At 43.8% G+C, this 14199-nt stretch overlaps 1 protein-coding gene across 2 annotated transcripts in view; it reads left to right on the top strand.

Annotated features, from left to right (window-relative positions):
* TTLL11 (tubulin tyrosine ligase like 11) overlaps window positions 1–14199 on the top strand; it is a 34609-nt gene continuing 20410 nt past the window's right edge. The window contains exons 1-5 of one of the 2 annotated variants that reach the window (XM_066562934.1): window positions 1–505; window positions 5705–5801; window positions 7167–7300; window positions 12632–13207; window positions 13766–13861. In XM_066562934.1, the coding sequence (XP_066419031.1) occupies window positions 149–505; window positions 5705–5801; window positions 7167–7300; window positions 12632–13207; window positions 13766–13861 (1260 nt within the window). In that variant the 5' untranslated portion in view covers window positions 1–148. The remainder of the gene's footprint in view (window positions 506–5704; window positions 5802–7166; window positions 7301–12631; window positions 13208–13765; window positions 13862–14199) is intronic. The other variant, XM_066562933.1, reaches the window with a different exon arrangement.

Genomic DNA, 14199 nt, shown 5'->3' with positions numbered 1-14199 from the left:
GGAGCCGGCCGGGCTGGAACCGGCCGGGCTGGAACCGGCCGGGCTGCGGACGGCGGGGACGGGGACAGAGGGGATAGAACCGGCGGGGAAGGGGACGGAGGGAATAGAGCTGGCCGGGCTGGAACCGGCCGGGTTGGGGATAGCGGAAATGGAGCCGGCCGGGCTGGAACCGGCGGAGATGGAGCCGGCCCGCGAGGCGGAGGAGCCCCCGGGGTCCCCGGCCCTGCCCGCTGAGGCCCCGCAGGGCGGCCCGCCCGCCGCGGCGCTCTCGAGGGAAGGGGCGCTGCCCGGCCGGGAACGGGACCGGGAGCAGGAGCGGGGCCGGCGCGGGGCCGGAGCGCCGGGCTCGGCCGGGCGGGCGGCGCGGGGCAGGGCCCGGCGGGCCCCGGGCCGCCGCAGCGGGGCCGAGAGCGCCCGGCGGCCCGGGGTCACGGTGGACAGCTCCAAGGCCAAGACCTCCCTGGAGGCGCTGAAAATCAGCCTGCGGCAGCTCCGCTGGAAGGAGGTGAGCGCTCGCCAGCGGGACCGTGCGGGGCCGCGTCCCCATCCCTGCCCCTGCTCCGGCCTAGCGCCGGTCCTGCCCACACTGGCCTCCCTTGTCTCGGGTCTGCCCCCGGCAAAGCCTTCCTCCATTCTCCTCCTCCTCCTCCTCCTCCTCCTCCGTGCCTCCTGAGGGCCGCTGCAGCCGGGGGTCTCCCGGCTGTGCCCCCCGACCCTCGGGCTCTTTCTACCCAGATGCCGGGTCCGGAACTGATTGGGTTCATGATCACGACTGGCACGGCCAGTTATGCAAGCCAGAACAGGGGTAATCGGGTATTGCGCTTCCCAGGTTAAACTGATCGGGGAAAGGGCAAGACAGAGCCCCGCTCCCCCGGGAAGCGATTGACGCGTTGTGTGGATTTGCATTTCTTCCCTCCCACCTCCCTCAGGGCAGCGCAGGAAGCTCTGGCCCGGCAGAGCCGCTGCCCTTGTGAACGAGGCGTGTCGGACCGCACGATGTATGAATGCTGATAATGCACACATAACGGGCTTTAGCCTGCTAATTTACTTTATGTAGAGCAGCTATAGCTGTTTTTTTCTCCTGCTGCTCGAGTCATGTGTTTTCTCATGGCTTTGTGAGGATTTCTGTGACTGCCAGTATGTGCTGAACTGGAATCAGGACAGTAGGGGAACTGGCATAGAACTGATGCTTTGCAACTCCTTGTTTAAATCCTGGAGAGATTTCTTAGATATATCTTACTATAGATGGTGAATTGTTCTGCAACTGTAAAGATTTGCTTTACCTAACAACTTTATAAATGGCTTTATAGAAGTTGAGATGGCTTCTAGGAGCTTTGTGTAAGAAAAAGGGTACTTGTAGTCCATTTGTAAGAAGGAAGTTGGAGGGAAAGGAGGAATAAAACCCGAGGATGAGCTGTTTCTCACGTGCAGAGCTAGGACAGAGCTGTGTGATCTCTGACCTGCAGCTACTCCACTTTACAAAGCTGCCTGTGGGATTCCCACTTACAAGATTATATTTTTGTCCACCTGATGCCTATTAAGCAAAATCTGTACAGACTTGGGGTAGACAGTATATTCTGTGCTGTTCCTAACCTCAGAGTTAAATACTGCAAATTTATTTTCTGGAGGACTGAGTGGCAGTAAATGTTTTCCATGTTTATTCATAATGTCCTGCATACCTAATCCCACAAGGATACGTATGCTCCGTGTCAGGAAGAGTGGTGCTTTCTCCTTCTCTGACTTCATAAAATTCTATTTCAGTATTTTTGTTATTTAAATCCAGTGGCAGGATTTCAAAACCGCTTTGCACCAGCGCCCCAGTTCTCGACTCCTGCTTGTACAGCAAAATAGTAACAACATACCAGAGCCCTGAAATTCAAACCTGCTACAATTACCTCTCTTAGCCCTCAGTGCACCTGTGGGGTGTCTGTCAGCAGCCTTGCTCCATGTTTTATGCAGTGACATGCAGAGCAGGGGCACTTCATACTTAATTTCTTTGTTTTTTAGGGTTGAGTTTTATGTTCTGAGGGCGGGGAGCCATTCCAGAGAGGGTTTCTGGATCACGAATATCAGTTAGCCTTGCAGATTGTGCTGGGAATGAGCCACACTTAGTGGAAATTTTGTCTTTATAGTTTCCTGAGACTTCACTGTTTTGCATTTGTCTTGCACTTGATAGCCTTTCCTACTAATTGACTTGTTTCACAAGCTCCTGCTCCTCTCATGAATCTCTGTGCTGCATTAATCAGCTTTTTCCTTCCTGCTTTGCATCTCCCAAAAGCAATTGCTGCTGCCTTTACTTCATCTCTCTTTGTTCCCTGTCTCCCTCGATATCCTCTCTCCTCCATCTCTTTCTTGGGTCAATATTTTTCATTTAGTTTGTTGCTTCCTCCTCTGGCCACTTTGTCTCTTAATAAAGAAGAGGCCTAATATGGAATTTTGTGCTGCTTGACTGCACCATCTGGGTGGCTGATAACTAAACAACTCACTGTCATGTATTGCTGTGTATCTTCAGCTTATAAATAAGATCTGGGTAAGGTTTGAAGAGAAAAATTAACAAAATTGAGAAGATAAATCCAAGGTAAACTCTTTATTCAAGCCTCATGTAGTTCTGGAAGCTCTCCCTTTCAGACATTTAGAGAAATAGCAGTAAAATACTTTTTCAGACCTCAGTCAGGGATGACCAGAGCCTTGGAGCTGGTTGCACTGTTACAGCAGGACCAGCAGAGGGAACACGGGTGTTGCTTCCAGGATCCATGAAAATAATGCAAAAAAAAGTCCTGGAAGTAGTAATGAAATGCACGTATTTTAAATAGTGATGTGTCGGGGACTGCTGTTCTACTGTTATCCCTTGTATAATACTTTTGATCCTTTTTCCTCTCTACTTTTACATTTTCCCATTGCTTTTGTTTCATTTCTGCTGTTTGCTGCTGGGTGTGTTGGCTGGAATATTTTGTTGGGAGGAGACAATATAATGTGCTTTTTCAAGTAGGCATCTTTTGATCCATAGCTTTTTCTATCTAATGTATAGCATTCTTACAGTGCCACATATCCCTTTTTATTATTTTATTATTCATTAGTGAACTGACATATGGTAAATGTCATTATAAGACACACAAAAAAGGGAAGAAGAAACATTGGTGACATGTTCTGTGGTACTGATATGTGGGGAAGAGGCGAAGGAGTGCAAGACAGCAAACTGACCATTGAGATTCTGTTCTCAGAAGCAAAAGACAGAAAAAAACCCCAATTTTTAATTTTTTTTCAGCTGAGGGAATTTTGAGTAAATGAAGCACTGAGGTTTGACAGGGCTGTGTGGGTGGACCTTCCAAGAAGCATTGCAGAGTTGCCCTGCGCTAGGCTGGACCATCTGATGCAGCGTGTCACGTTCTTTAAATGAACATGATATGCCAAATGAAATAATGGGCACAAATTGAGCTTGCATCCCGAGTTTATTCATCTCTTAATAAATTATTTCTTCAGCAAGCTTTCAATTACCAGGAAAATGGAAGAAGCAGATGTCCCAGGCATCAAATATCCCAGCGCCGAGCGTTTCATTTGTCTCGCTGTTCCGGAGAGTTTCAGGTTTTATGCTGGGAAAAGCTGAGGGGAAAATGAGTCATTTAACTTGTCATTAAACATGATGGAACAGACTGATGGGACCTGTGAGACAATTTAAATTATTGGCTTCTAATCCAAAGGTAGAAATGACCTGTCAGACAGATTTGAATGGGATGGATTATTAATCATGTCAAAGCCGTGGAAACAACTCTATTCTCTTTATGGCTCCTTGTTTATTCTTTTCTGACAAATGTTACCCAAATCTGTCTAAAAAAAGATTTAAAAGATTTTAAAAAAGGATGGCTCCAGCCACCTTCCTTTTTCAGCCTCTGTCGCACACCAGGAGCTGGAAATGTGGTGCAAAGGCCTCTCCCCCCATTATAAGATTAATTAATATCTGCCTGGCACTGCCAGAGGCACCAAATAATCGAACTTGTTGGCTCCTCTCCAAACACCACTCTTATGTAAAGTGTAGTGCAGAGGTTACAGAATCCAGCCCAGCTCATTCAGGAGGTGAGTTTGATCCCATTCTTGGATAAATCCAGATAATCTTGATTTCTCAGGAGCAGGGCCCTTGCTGTGCTGTCCCAAATTTCCAACAAGGGGGTGCAGTGCTTCCATCTTCCTGTCCAGAGCTGCTCACTCCTCATATGTTGTGAAATGATTTCTGTGCAGTGTTTGTAGAGAGCTTTGATATCCTCTGATGAAAGGTGTTATATAAATGCAAATTTTGTTCCTTTCATTTCAATTTCTTTTAATAAATAAATAAATTGTTCAGGTGTTAGTGGGAAGGGCGCTCTGAGACCGAATGCTGCATCTGTATTCTGGATATACCTGTGGAGAGAGGTTAAGGCCACTGATTGTCTTTCAGAGCCCAACAGAATTAATTTTCACTTGTACAAAACCAGATTTTGCAGGCTGAATAATAATGAAATAAGTGCAGAATCCACTGGTTCTTGTTAAATTGGGTTTCTCATCCCTGCAAGTAAGGAAACAGAAAGGATGCATTGCTCAATTAACATTTTAAATTAATTTTTCAAGGCTATTTACTGAGGAAACTGAAATTTTAATTAAAGTAGCAAATAAAGTAATGCACTCAAAAGGTTTATGCAATTCTTTTTTCTGTCATGCTCAAAGAAAAATGATCCACTGCATAGAGAAATATTTTAAAATAAGAAAAATTACATATCAAGTAAAGAACAAGAAGTTTCTGCAAAATACTGTGGTTCCTTCAATAAGTAAATGGCACTGGGTGATGAGGGTGGTAGATATTTAATGCAAATGTGTCCTAAAATGCTAAATATAGCAGATTTATTTGAAAAAGATGTAGCCTAGTAATAGAAGCTATTCCTGTGACTGTATTCCATATGGTAGTTAAATGGCATCTTCATGGAGCTGCAGATAAAATGGGGATTTTTGGATTGATAAATGGGGCTGTGTCAAAGAGAATGAGGGTGAAAAAGAAGAGCACCTTCTTTACACAAAACTAATTGGGTTTTTTATAAACCACTTTACTACTATTAGAAACTTGCTCTCAGTAATTGGCAGTGCTGCTTCTGAGCTCTTCAGACTGCTTAAAAAAGGTGATCTTTTTGATAATAGAAAACAAACTGCAGTTCGACAATTTACGGTGAAATCTTGCCTGAATGGGAAGAGAACCTGGAATGTTTAATATTGTTGAAATAATCACCTTAGTTCTTGATAGTGGGAATATATATGTTCAACAAATGATTAATTGAATTACAAGCTTTCATTTTAATTACAGGCTATTAGTACCAGAAAGGAATTAATGCTGTAGAAATTAATACTTATAACTGGATATATATGAATGAATAATGCACTTAAATGTCCTGTTTTGAGTGTCCACTTTATAACTTGACTGTGGCTGATCAGAAGCTCAGGGGTTCTCACTACAGCCATGCCTCAGTCGTTTGGGTTTGGTTTTTAAAATCCTCTCTTGGTTTGTTCACTTTGAAGTCTTTGAGACGATCCAAATATACTCAGTTTTGCAACCAGTATACAGAGTTTTCTTTTGACAGTCAGAAGACTGTTCTTGAGTGGTTTGTGCTGAAGATGAGTGTTTAAACCAGACAGGAATGAGGAGGTATTCCCAGATTGCTCCAAACTTGTCTGCTCTCTTCTGCAGTTTCCGTTTGGCCGCCGCCTTCCGTGTGACATCTACTGGCACGGGGTGTCCTTCCACGACAGCAACATCTTCTCAGGGCAGGTCAACAAGTTCCCAGGTACCTCACTTCTCTTTCTAGTTTAAACAAATGCTTTAAAAACAGTGTTATGGAACCTAGTTCTGTGTTTTACTGGTTTTTCATGTGAATTATCTGCCTAATCAGCTGATAGTATATTTGGCATATTACTGGGTTTGGTGAGGGGGTGAGAGTATCACAGTGGGTGTCTTAAACAGTTTCTGAACTGAAATTTGCTTTGGAGAGAAAATGGTTTTGTTGAGAAGAACACTTCATACATGTGAAGTTAGGAAAAAGCAGAGTGTTAGGCTCTAATTTAAGTGAAGTATGCAATTACTGACTGTTATCAGGCACTGATAACAGTGCTGTATCTTTGGATTTGGTTTTGATTCAAAGTGGAAAGAATCTGTTTTGTTTCATACTCTGGCTTATCTCAGGGAGAAGCTCGAAGCAGAATTCCTTAAATGGATTTTTTAATATTGAAGAGTTCATGTCAGCCCTCATCTTATGATGACTCTTCTATTTTTTTAAGCTCCTTTTTTTCTCATTTAATCCCTGTTGAGATCTCTCTAAATAAGAGCTAAGAGCTTAGGTATTGACTTATCTAAGCCCTTTACTTCAGATTTATGGCTGCTGTTAGTGTGCTGTGAGCATAAGAACCTCAGCTATTGAACTCCAGGCTTTATTTACCCTGACTTTCTCTGCCTGAGGGAAGTTCCCACTCAGGTGTAGGATGGTGTTGTTGTTTTCTGATGGTTTAAATCCGTGTTAGATGAATGTTACCTGTCTGTGTTTTGGCTTCTACCTGGTGAACAAGTGGCTGCACAGAAATCAAACCAGAGCCCTTCTGAACTAGACCTGATTTCCAGCAATGTTGTGCTAATTTGATGCAGGGTTTTACCAGAAACTTTTCCATAAAAATAACTTTTTAGCCGTGTTCCCAATGGGCATAAGACTTCAGCAAATGTTTGGTTGGTTGGTTTATTTCACAAAATAACCTGTTCTTTGTGATGCAGATACTTAAATAACAGCGAAATAAACCAAAGTGGTTGATTACATTTAAGTTACATTTGTACGTATTCCTGGAATGATAGATTAGAAAAATAATTTTGGATTATGGCAAAGGCACTAGTAAGTATTTGACTAAAGCTGTCTTTTTATTCTGAGCTGTATTTTTGAGAATTAATTTTTTTCTAATATTATACAGAAACACTTGCAATAGTAAATATGGCAGGGCAATGGCACAATTATTGTGTCAGATTTAAAATCTCAAAAGATGTTCAGCTTGATGGACAGCAATGCCCAGAGTTCCTTCCCAGCAGGTGAGTGATGACACTCTGCAATGATACATTTGCTGTTAGGAGGAGGCTGCAGTGTGGGGTTTCTGTAACTTTGTTCCCTTCCCAGGCATGACGGAGGCGGTTCGGAAAATCACCCTGAGCCGGGCCATGAGAACCATGCGGGATCTGTTTCCCCTGGAGTACAACTTCTACCCCCGCTCCTGGATCCTGCCAGAGGAGCTGCCTCTCTTTGTGGCTGAGGTACACAACTGACTCTCAGAATACTGCCATTGGTGGATATTGGATCCATGTCATTCTTTAGTCTTCTATACCTACCAGATTATTTAAAATCACACCTGGGGATGTGGATGACATCTTTTCCAGTTTGCCTGGGATCAGTCATGGTTTGGATGTTAGCTTTGTTTGTTATGTTCTGGAAGCATCAGCCCTTTCCCTGTATTTTCTGCTGGCCTAAGGAGGTTCCAGTACAGTGTGGGTTGTGTGGTGCTTCACCAGGTTCATTGTCACTGAAATAATTTTAATCCACTTGGCCTGTTGTACCCAAACCCTGCTGAACAGCATTTTGCTTTGTTAATTATTGTTAAATACACTCACACTATCTCATGTCAAATTGCTCTTTTGTTTAAATATTCAGAATGTAATAAAATGCCATTATTTTTCAGCTTTTTTTTTTTTTAAGAGTGATGCTGTGTGTTGCTGTTTGGTTCTGTTATTACAAATATTTTAAAATATGATATGTTTTTGTTTAACCCTGTCTGAATTGCCCAGGGTGTTCTTGCATCCTAGAGTATGCTGTGCTTGGAAATATGAGAGAAGAGAGATCTGGGCTTTAACAGACTTTTGCACTGGGTGCAACTTTTTAGCTAATTACTATATCCATAATCCAATCGAATTCATTAACATATTTTAATAGCTACTCTCAGGTGGGCTGGGTCACTGCTGTGGCACTGCTGTAAGACCAGGCTGTAAAAGGAGTGTAAACAACCCAAGTAGTTTAACAAGGGCAGGGAGATGAGTGCACAGGACTGGGAGGCAGAGGGTGAGGAGGGTGCAGTGGGGCTGGGATGAAGCAGAGGGTGAGGAGGGTGCAGTGGGGCTGGGATGAGGCAGAGGCTGAGGAGGGTGCAGTGGGGCTGGGATGAAGCAGAGGGTGAGGAGGGTGCAGTGGGGCTGGGATGAGGCAGAGGCTGAGGAGGGTGCAGTGGGGCTGGGATGAGGCAGAGGCTGAGGAGGGTGCAGTGGGGCTGGGATGAAGCAGAGGCTGAGGAGGGTGCAGTGGGGCTGGGATGAAGCAGAGGGTGAGGAGGGTGCAGTGGGGCTGGGATGAGGCAGAGGGTGAGGAGGGTGCAGTGGGGCTGGGATGAAGCAGAGGGTGAGGAGGGTGCAGTGGGGCTGGGATGAAGCAGAGGGTGAGGAGGGTGCAGTGGGGCTGGGATGAAGCAGAGGGTGAGGAGGGTGCAGTGGGGCTGGGATGAGCCTTTTGGGAGCACAGGCAGTGCGGGCCGGGCCGGGCTGCCGGTGACACTACCGCAGGTGACACTACCGCAGGTGACACCGAGCTGCCGGGGACACTACCGCAGGTGACACTACCGCAGGTGACACTACCGCAGGTGACACCGAGCTGCCGGGGACACGCTCAGCTGTGAGCTGGCACCAGGTGGCACTGCGAGTTAACGCTGCTCCGCTCCCGCTCTGCAAACGCTGCCGCTTGTGTTCCAAGAGGAACAGATGTCCACTAACACACTCCTAGGAGTTTCCTTTGCATATGTTCTTCCATCTGTGTTGGAGAAAAGCATAGTTCTTGTTATCAAACATTATATTTTATGTTGTAAGAGTTTATGTTCTACTTAACACAAGTTTGGAGTGTAACCCCTCCAGAACAAGAAAAAATACAACCCAAAACATTCCAAACCCCCTGTGAACCATAAAAGGTTCAGAGCACTTTTCACTTGCAGTTTGGTGAGTTCTCAGCAGGAGTTCTCAAGTCTTTTCTGTTGTTTATTTGTTCATATGTGGTTTTGTTTGCTTTGCCACCCTAATGCTGCCAAAAACTGTCAGCTCTCTGAGCCTGCATTTCAGCTTGTTCACAGCAGACACGTGGGGAGAGCTTTGGTGGGGCTGCATGTCAGACATGTCCCTGAGGAGCTGGAACACTCTGGAATATGTTAATTATCAAAAGTCAGATTGTGTCAGTGCAGGTGTAGGTTAGACACGAGAAGATGGTTTGGTGCTGTTTGTAGTGTAGGATTTTGTTGCAAAGGGCTGGATGAGAAATGAACACCTGTGAGATTTTGCCTGTAACAGAAATGATTATTGAAAGAAGAAACTCCATGAGAATTTAAACCATGAGAATTTAAAGCGTTTCAAAACAATTTATCTCTCAAATGTCCTTATTGTGCCTCACTTCTGTAGTCATGATAGTGAACTTCTTCATACAAATCTATCATAATGAAATCAAATGCTGTCAGCTCTCCCCTATACCTAGATTCAGGTAGAAAACACTACAGGTAATCTAATATTAATCTTCTGTGCTTTGAAAGCCAGTAATTGAGAAAACTGCACTGGAGTTGTGGTGGATGGGCTTCATACTGGAAACACCAACAAAAAGTAGTTCCCTTAGTGTCATTTGTATTGAAATGAGATGGTGATAGGTGTTTTCATCAAGGGCTTAAAATTTCATTTTACTAAATAAATATCTATTTAGGTATTCTCAATATTCACCAATTTTTTATTTTCTAAAAGGTTTTGTACTAACATGTCACTGTAACAAAAGATGAATTACAGATAAGCAAATCTCTCAGGTGCTGCAGTCATTGGGTGTGCTAAGGACTTACTTCTAACATGAAATCCCAATTTCTGAAGAGTAATTAGCTTGGGATTCAAACCAGGACTGTGATTGTTCTCATACTTCCTTCTTTGTGTTGTCTGTGAGGATGATGAATAGGCCAGTGTGATTAATTTTTAATAAGAATCTAATTTGGATGGTCTCATTTCCAGCACAGCATATTTTTGGTGGTTTAATCAGGTTTTCAGCTTTTGGATACCTCTTAGGCATAGGCATGAATATTCCAGTCTTTGTGCTGCCAGATCTTCTAGCCCATTATATGCATTTTTTCCAGAATACTATATTCATTCAGCCTGTGTTTCCTTGTGAAAGCCAAACCTGCAGATTTTCACCAACTCTTCTCTTGCGGTTGACTGTAAATAGTTAACATGTTTTTTAAAGATAATTTCCTTCTGTCAAGCAAAGGACACAGAAATATCTCATTTCATATAAACTCATTTTCCTACATGACCGAATTTTCTAAGTCTGGACAAGCCCCCTTATAATGAGAATTTGAAAGAATATAGTTGAGGGGATTGCAGAGAATTTGAAGACGACTGTTGGGAATTTCCTTGAAGATCAAGAAACCATCTGTTTTCTTCAAGACAGTAAATCTGCTGAAAAACAGACTGAGACTGACTCTGGATTACTACTCCCCCTTTCCCTAGCAGCCTATCTTTATCTGCCATGTGTAGGTTTTGATGGACTAGAAATCCTGAATAATATCCAGGCCTTTTAGTCCATTTAAAAAATGGAATAGAATATGATGGAGAAAATTATTTGCTTCTTATTTTAAGAGAAGAGCGATCTCAGAAACCAGTTAGAATGCAGTATTTTGAAAGGCAGGTTCTTTCTCATCTTCACAATAGTCTCTGGGAAGCATCATCTCTTTTGGAAGGCATCATCTCCTTTGGAAGGCATCATCTCCTTTGGAAAGCATCAGCTGGAAAGGTGCTGCTGGAGCAGAGCAGACGCAGCCTGAGGGGTGAGCTGCAGATGTGGGGCTGGGGGAAGATTCTTCCTCCTGGTTCCACTGAGGTTCTTCACTATTTTCTGCCCTAGGAGGGCACAATTGGCTCTTTGTGTGTTCAGCAGGAGTCCCAGAGGCTGTGTTTGGTCACAGAGGGTTAATCTGAAGGTGTCTCTCCGTGGTGCTGGCTTTAACAACAGTGAACCAGAGAACTCCTCTGCTCTGCAGGGTAATGTCACATCAGAGGAAGATTATTCTATAGTGCTAAAAAGACTAGGACATAAATCCTGCTTTCCTTCTTTGCTCATCTAGGCCTGCTGATCTGCTTGGACCTATTTATCCACATGCCATTTATGTAAGCCTGACCTCCACTGAGGCATTTATCCCTCACAGTGACCTATTTTGCAGAAGGATCTTTTACTGAGTCAGTGTGACACCTGTCCCTGAGAAAAATCCTACTCTGGATAATGGATCTTGAATTCCTGCTGCAGCTGGTAGGAAGGCTTTTAGCAGTGTGACTCTGAGTGAAATAAATAACTGGGTGGGGTGGAGCCAGAAGTCCTTGAGGCCTTGGGAATGTCCCTGCTGACAGAGCTGTCCTGAGGCTTGTCCTGGGGGTCAGCAGCCTGATGGTACAGCAGAGGTTGCTGTTCTCTCAATGATCTGACCATGCTCAGCCTTTTCCTGTGGGCTGTTTTTTTCCTCTTTCATTCTCCAGGGCTGATGGTGGCACCTGATTTGTTCTTTCTTTGTTAGCTTTTGTCCTCAGGCTTCTAAAAGTCAATCTCCAGTTGTTGCTGGTGAGCCACAGGGTAAAACCAGATCTCCAATTGGGCTCAGCATGGGCCTGGCTGCAGGGAGAGGGAGGGCAGCTGCAGGTGGGGCCCTAAAATGTGGGAGTGCAAGAAAGGAGTGGTCAGTGCTGGGACATCCCTCTGTTTTGGGAGGAAGAGGTTTTGAGTGCTTTATTTGAGTGCTATATAGTCCTGAATCCCATGAGTAGCTGATAAACCTGCTGGTCTGCATCCTGCATTTCTCCAGCTGCTTTCTTTGTTAGGGCTCCCCTTTCTTTCTCAATTTCATTTCTGATTGAGGCATCCCCATGTGTGCAGTTCTGACTTTTGCTGTACAACTAATAAATAACCTAGAATTTATTTAGGTAGTGGGAAATACACATGTAACACGAAAGCTCTGATGTTCAGCAGAAGTGTCAGTGACATAGTTATACCTGTGCATGGTTCAGCATTCCCCAGTTTTATTAACACTGAGTATCTGATGGTGGAAAAAGGTATTGTTAGTGACAAATTTTTACTTCAGTTTTCCTTCGGGTAGTATTTGCATTCATACCTCAATACTAAGGCACCTTTCGTTAAGTTAATGATTGTCTTTGTCAGTAGTTGTTCAAAATGCAGCATGAAATTTTAACTTTGCAGTTTCATATACATTAGTGACTACTAAAATGGATCTCATGAGATATACTCCATTTCCTTCTGTAAATTGGAACAGAACGTTAAAAAAAAGTTCCTGAAATTATTTATACAGTGGCTTGTTAAATAAAATGACCTTTTATCTGTACTAGTAATTCCCTACTCGTGCTTTTTTGTTTCTCCTTGTGCTTGTCAGCACTGTTCATCTTCTGCCTTTTTTTGCATGCTGTTTACTACTCTGGTGATGTATCCATGCTATTTTTATTTATTTTTGTTGCCTGGCTTTCCCAGGACCAGCCCTTTTTGCCTTCCCCAGTTAGTGCCTCTGACTGTAATGCTTTTCCTTGTAGGTTCGTACGATGAAAGACAGCAATCCATCCTGGAAGCCCACTTTCATTGTAAAGCCTGATGGAGGCTGCCAGGGGGATGGAATCTACCTCATCAAAGACCCAAGTGACATCAGGCTGACAGGGAGCATCCAGAGCCGGCCAGCTGTGGTGCAGGAGTACATCTGCAAACCGCTGCTCGTGGACAAACTGAAATTTGATATTCGCCTCTATGTCCTGCTGAAGTCCTTAGAGCCCTTAGAGATTTATATAGCCAAAGATGGACTTTCTAGATTTTGTACAGAGCCCTATCAAGAACCCACTCTCAAAAATTTGCACCAGGTTTTTATGCACTTAACCAACTATTCACTAAATATCCATAGTGGGAATTTCATCCATTCTGCCAGTGCAAACACTGGCAGCAAGAGGACTTTTTCAAGCATTCTCTGCAGACTGTCTTCCAGAGGAGCTGATGTCAAAAAGCTCTGGTCAGATATAATTTCATTGGTGATTAAAACAATTATTGCACTGACACCAGAACTGAAAGTTTACTATCAGTCTGACATACCAGCAGGAAAGCCTGGGCCAACTTGCTTCCAGGTAAGTTGGAATTTCTGCCAGGAATGCAGTTGCTTCTGTGCATAGATTAATTTTCTGGGTGGTTAATGACTTTTCTGAAAGGTTTCTCTAGTTATGGTGCTGCTCACTGGTGGGAGCTCAGAGCTCCTCACCCAAGTCAAACCTCAATCTCCCGACCTGTGTTACTGCCAGCCCTAAGCAGATACAGAGAATTTTCAATGGGTGTAGGTTGTTAGTGACAGTTTTCACTCCAGATTCCATCTTCTACATGTTAGAAGTGAAGCTTTGCAGGTTCCTAACACTGTTTTGATCCTGGCAATTTCCAGATCCCCTCATCATGGGTGCCAAGGTTCCATGTTGGTAGATGCAGTGTTCAGGGATGGGGGTGCTGTGAAAGGAGCCACTGCCATGGGAGCCAAGTGGCTTCTGGAGTTATTCAGCACTCTGGAGAGTTTCTCAGTTACTTCTTTTCTGCCCCTCAAATGTTTATTCCTCCTCAGTGCTGCCATATGGACAAACACTGCATTCTGCAGAACACCCTGAGTAGAACTGAAGTGACATATTGCTTGTTATGCACAGATTTTAGGGTTTGACATTCTCCTGATGAAAGACTTGAAGCCCGTGTTACTGGAAGTAAATGCAAACCCCAGCATGAGAATAGAACATGAGCAAGAGGTAAGAGTTCTCAATGTGATACTGGAATGAAATTGCTTAGGTTGGGTTTTCTGGGCTTTTTTCCTTCTTTGAAAGATGAAAGCTGTCTGCTAATGTGAAACCTCCAAGGTTCTCTGTAATTTTCTGCTTTGAAATCATTGCTAATCTTATACATAGGAAATATGACTTATTGGAATTGTGAAAGCTCTCCATCATCTCTGTCATAAATGCATTTATTCATCATCTCCTGCAGTCGTTAATTGTGTTTAGGGGATTGTTAATAATCTTTTTCATGTTTGTATACATAATATAAATGATAACATCAGCAACAATCTTTTTTATAATATTTCAGTTTACTA

Source organism: Molothrus aeneus, chromosome 19, assembly GCF_037042795.1.
Source record: "Molothrus aeneus isolate 106 chromosome 19, BPBGC_Maene_1.0, whole genome shotgun sequence".
NCBI lineage: Eukaryota > Metazoa > Chordata > Aves > Passeriformes > Icteridae > Molothrus > Molothrus aeneus.
Note: the sequence above shows the minus strand (reverse complement) of the source record. Positions and strands in the feature narration are given on the sequence as shown.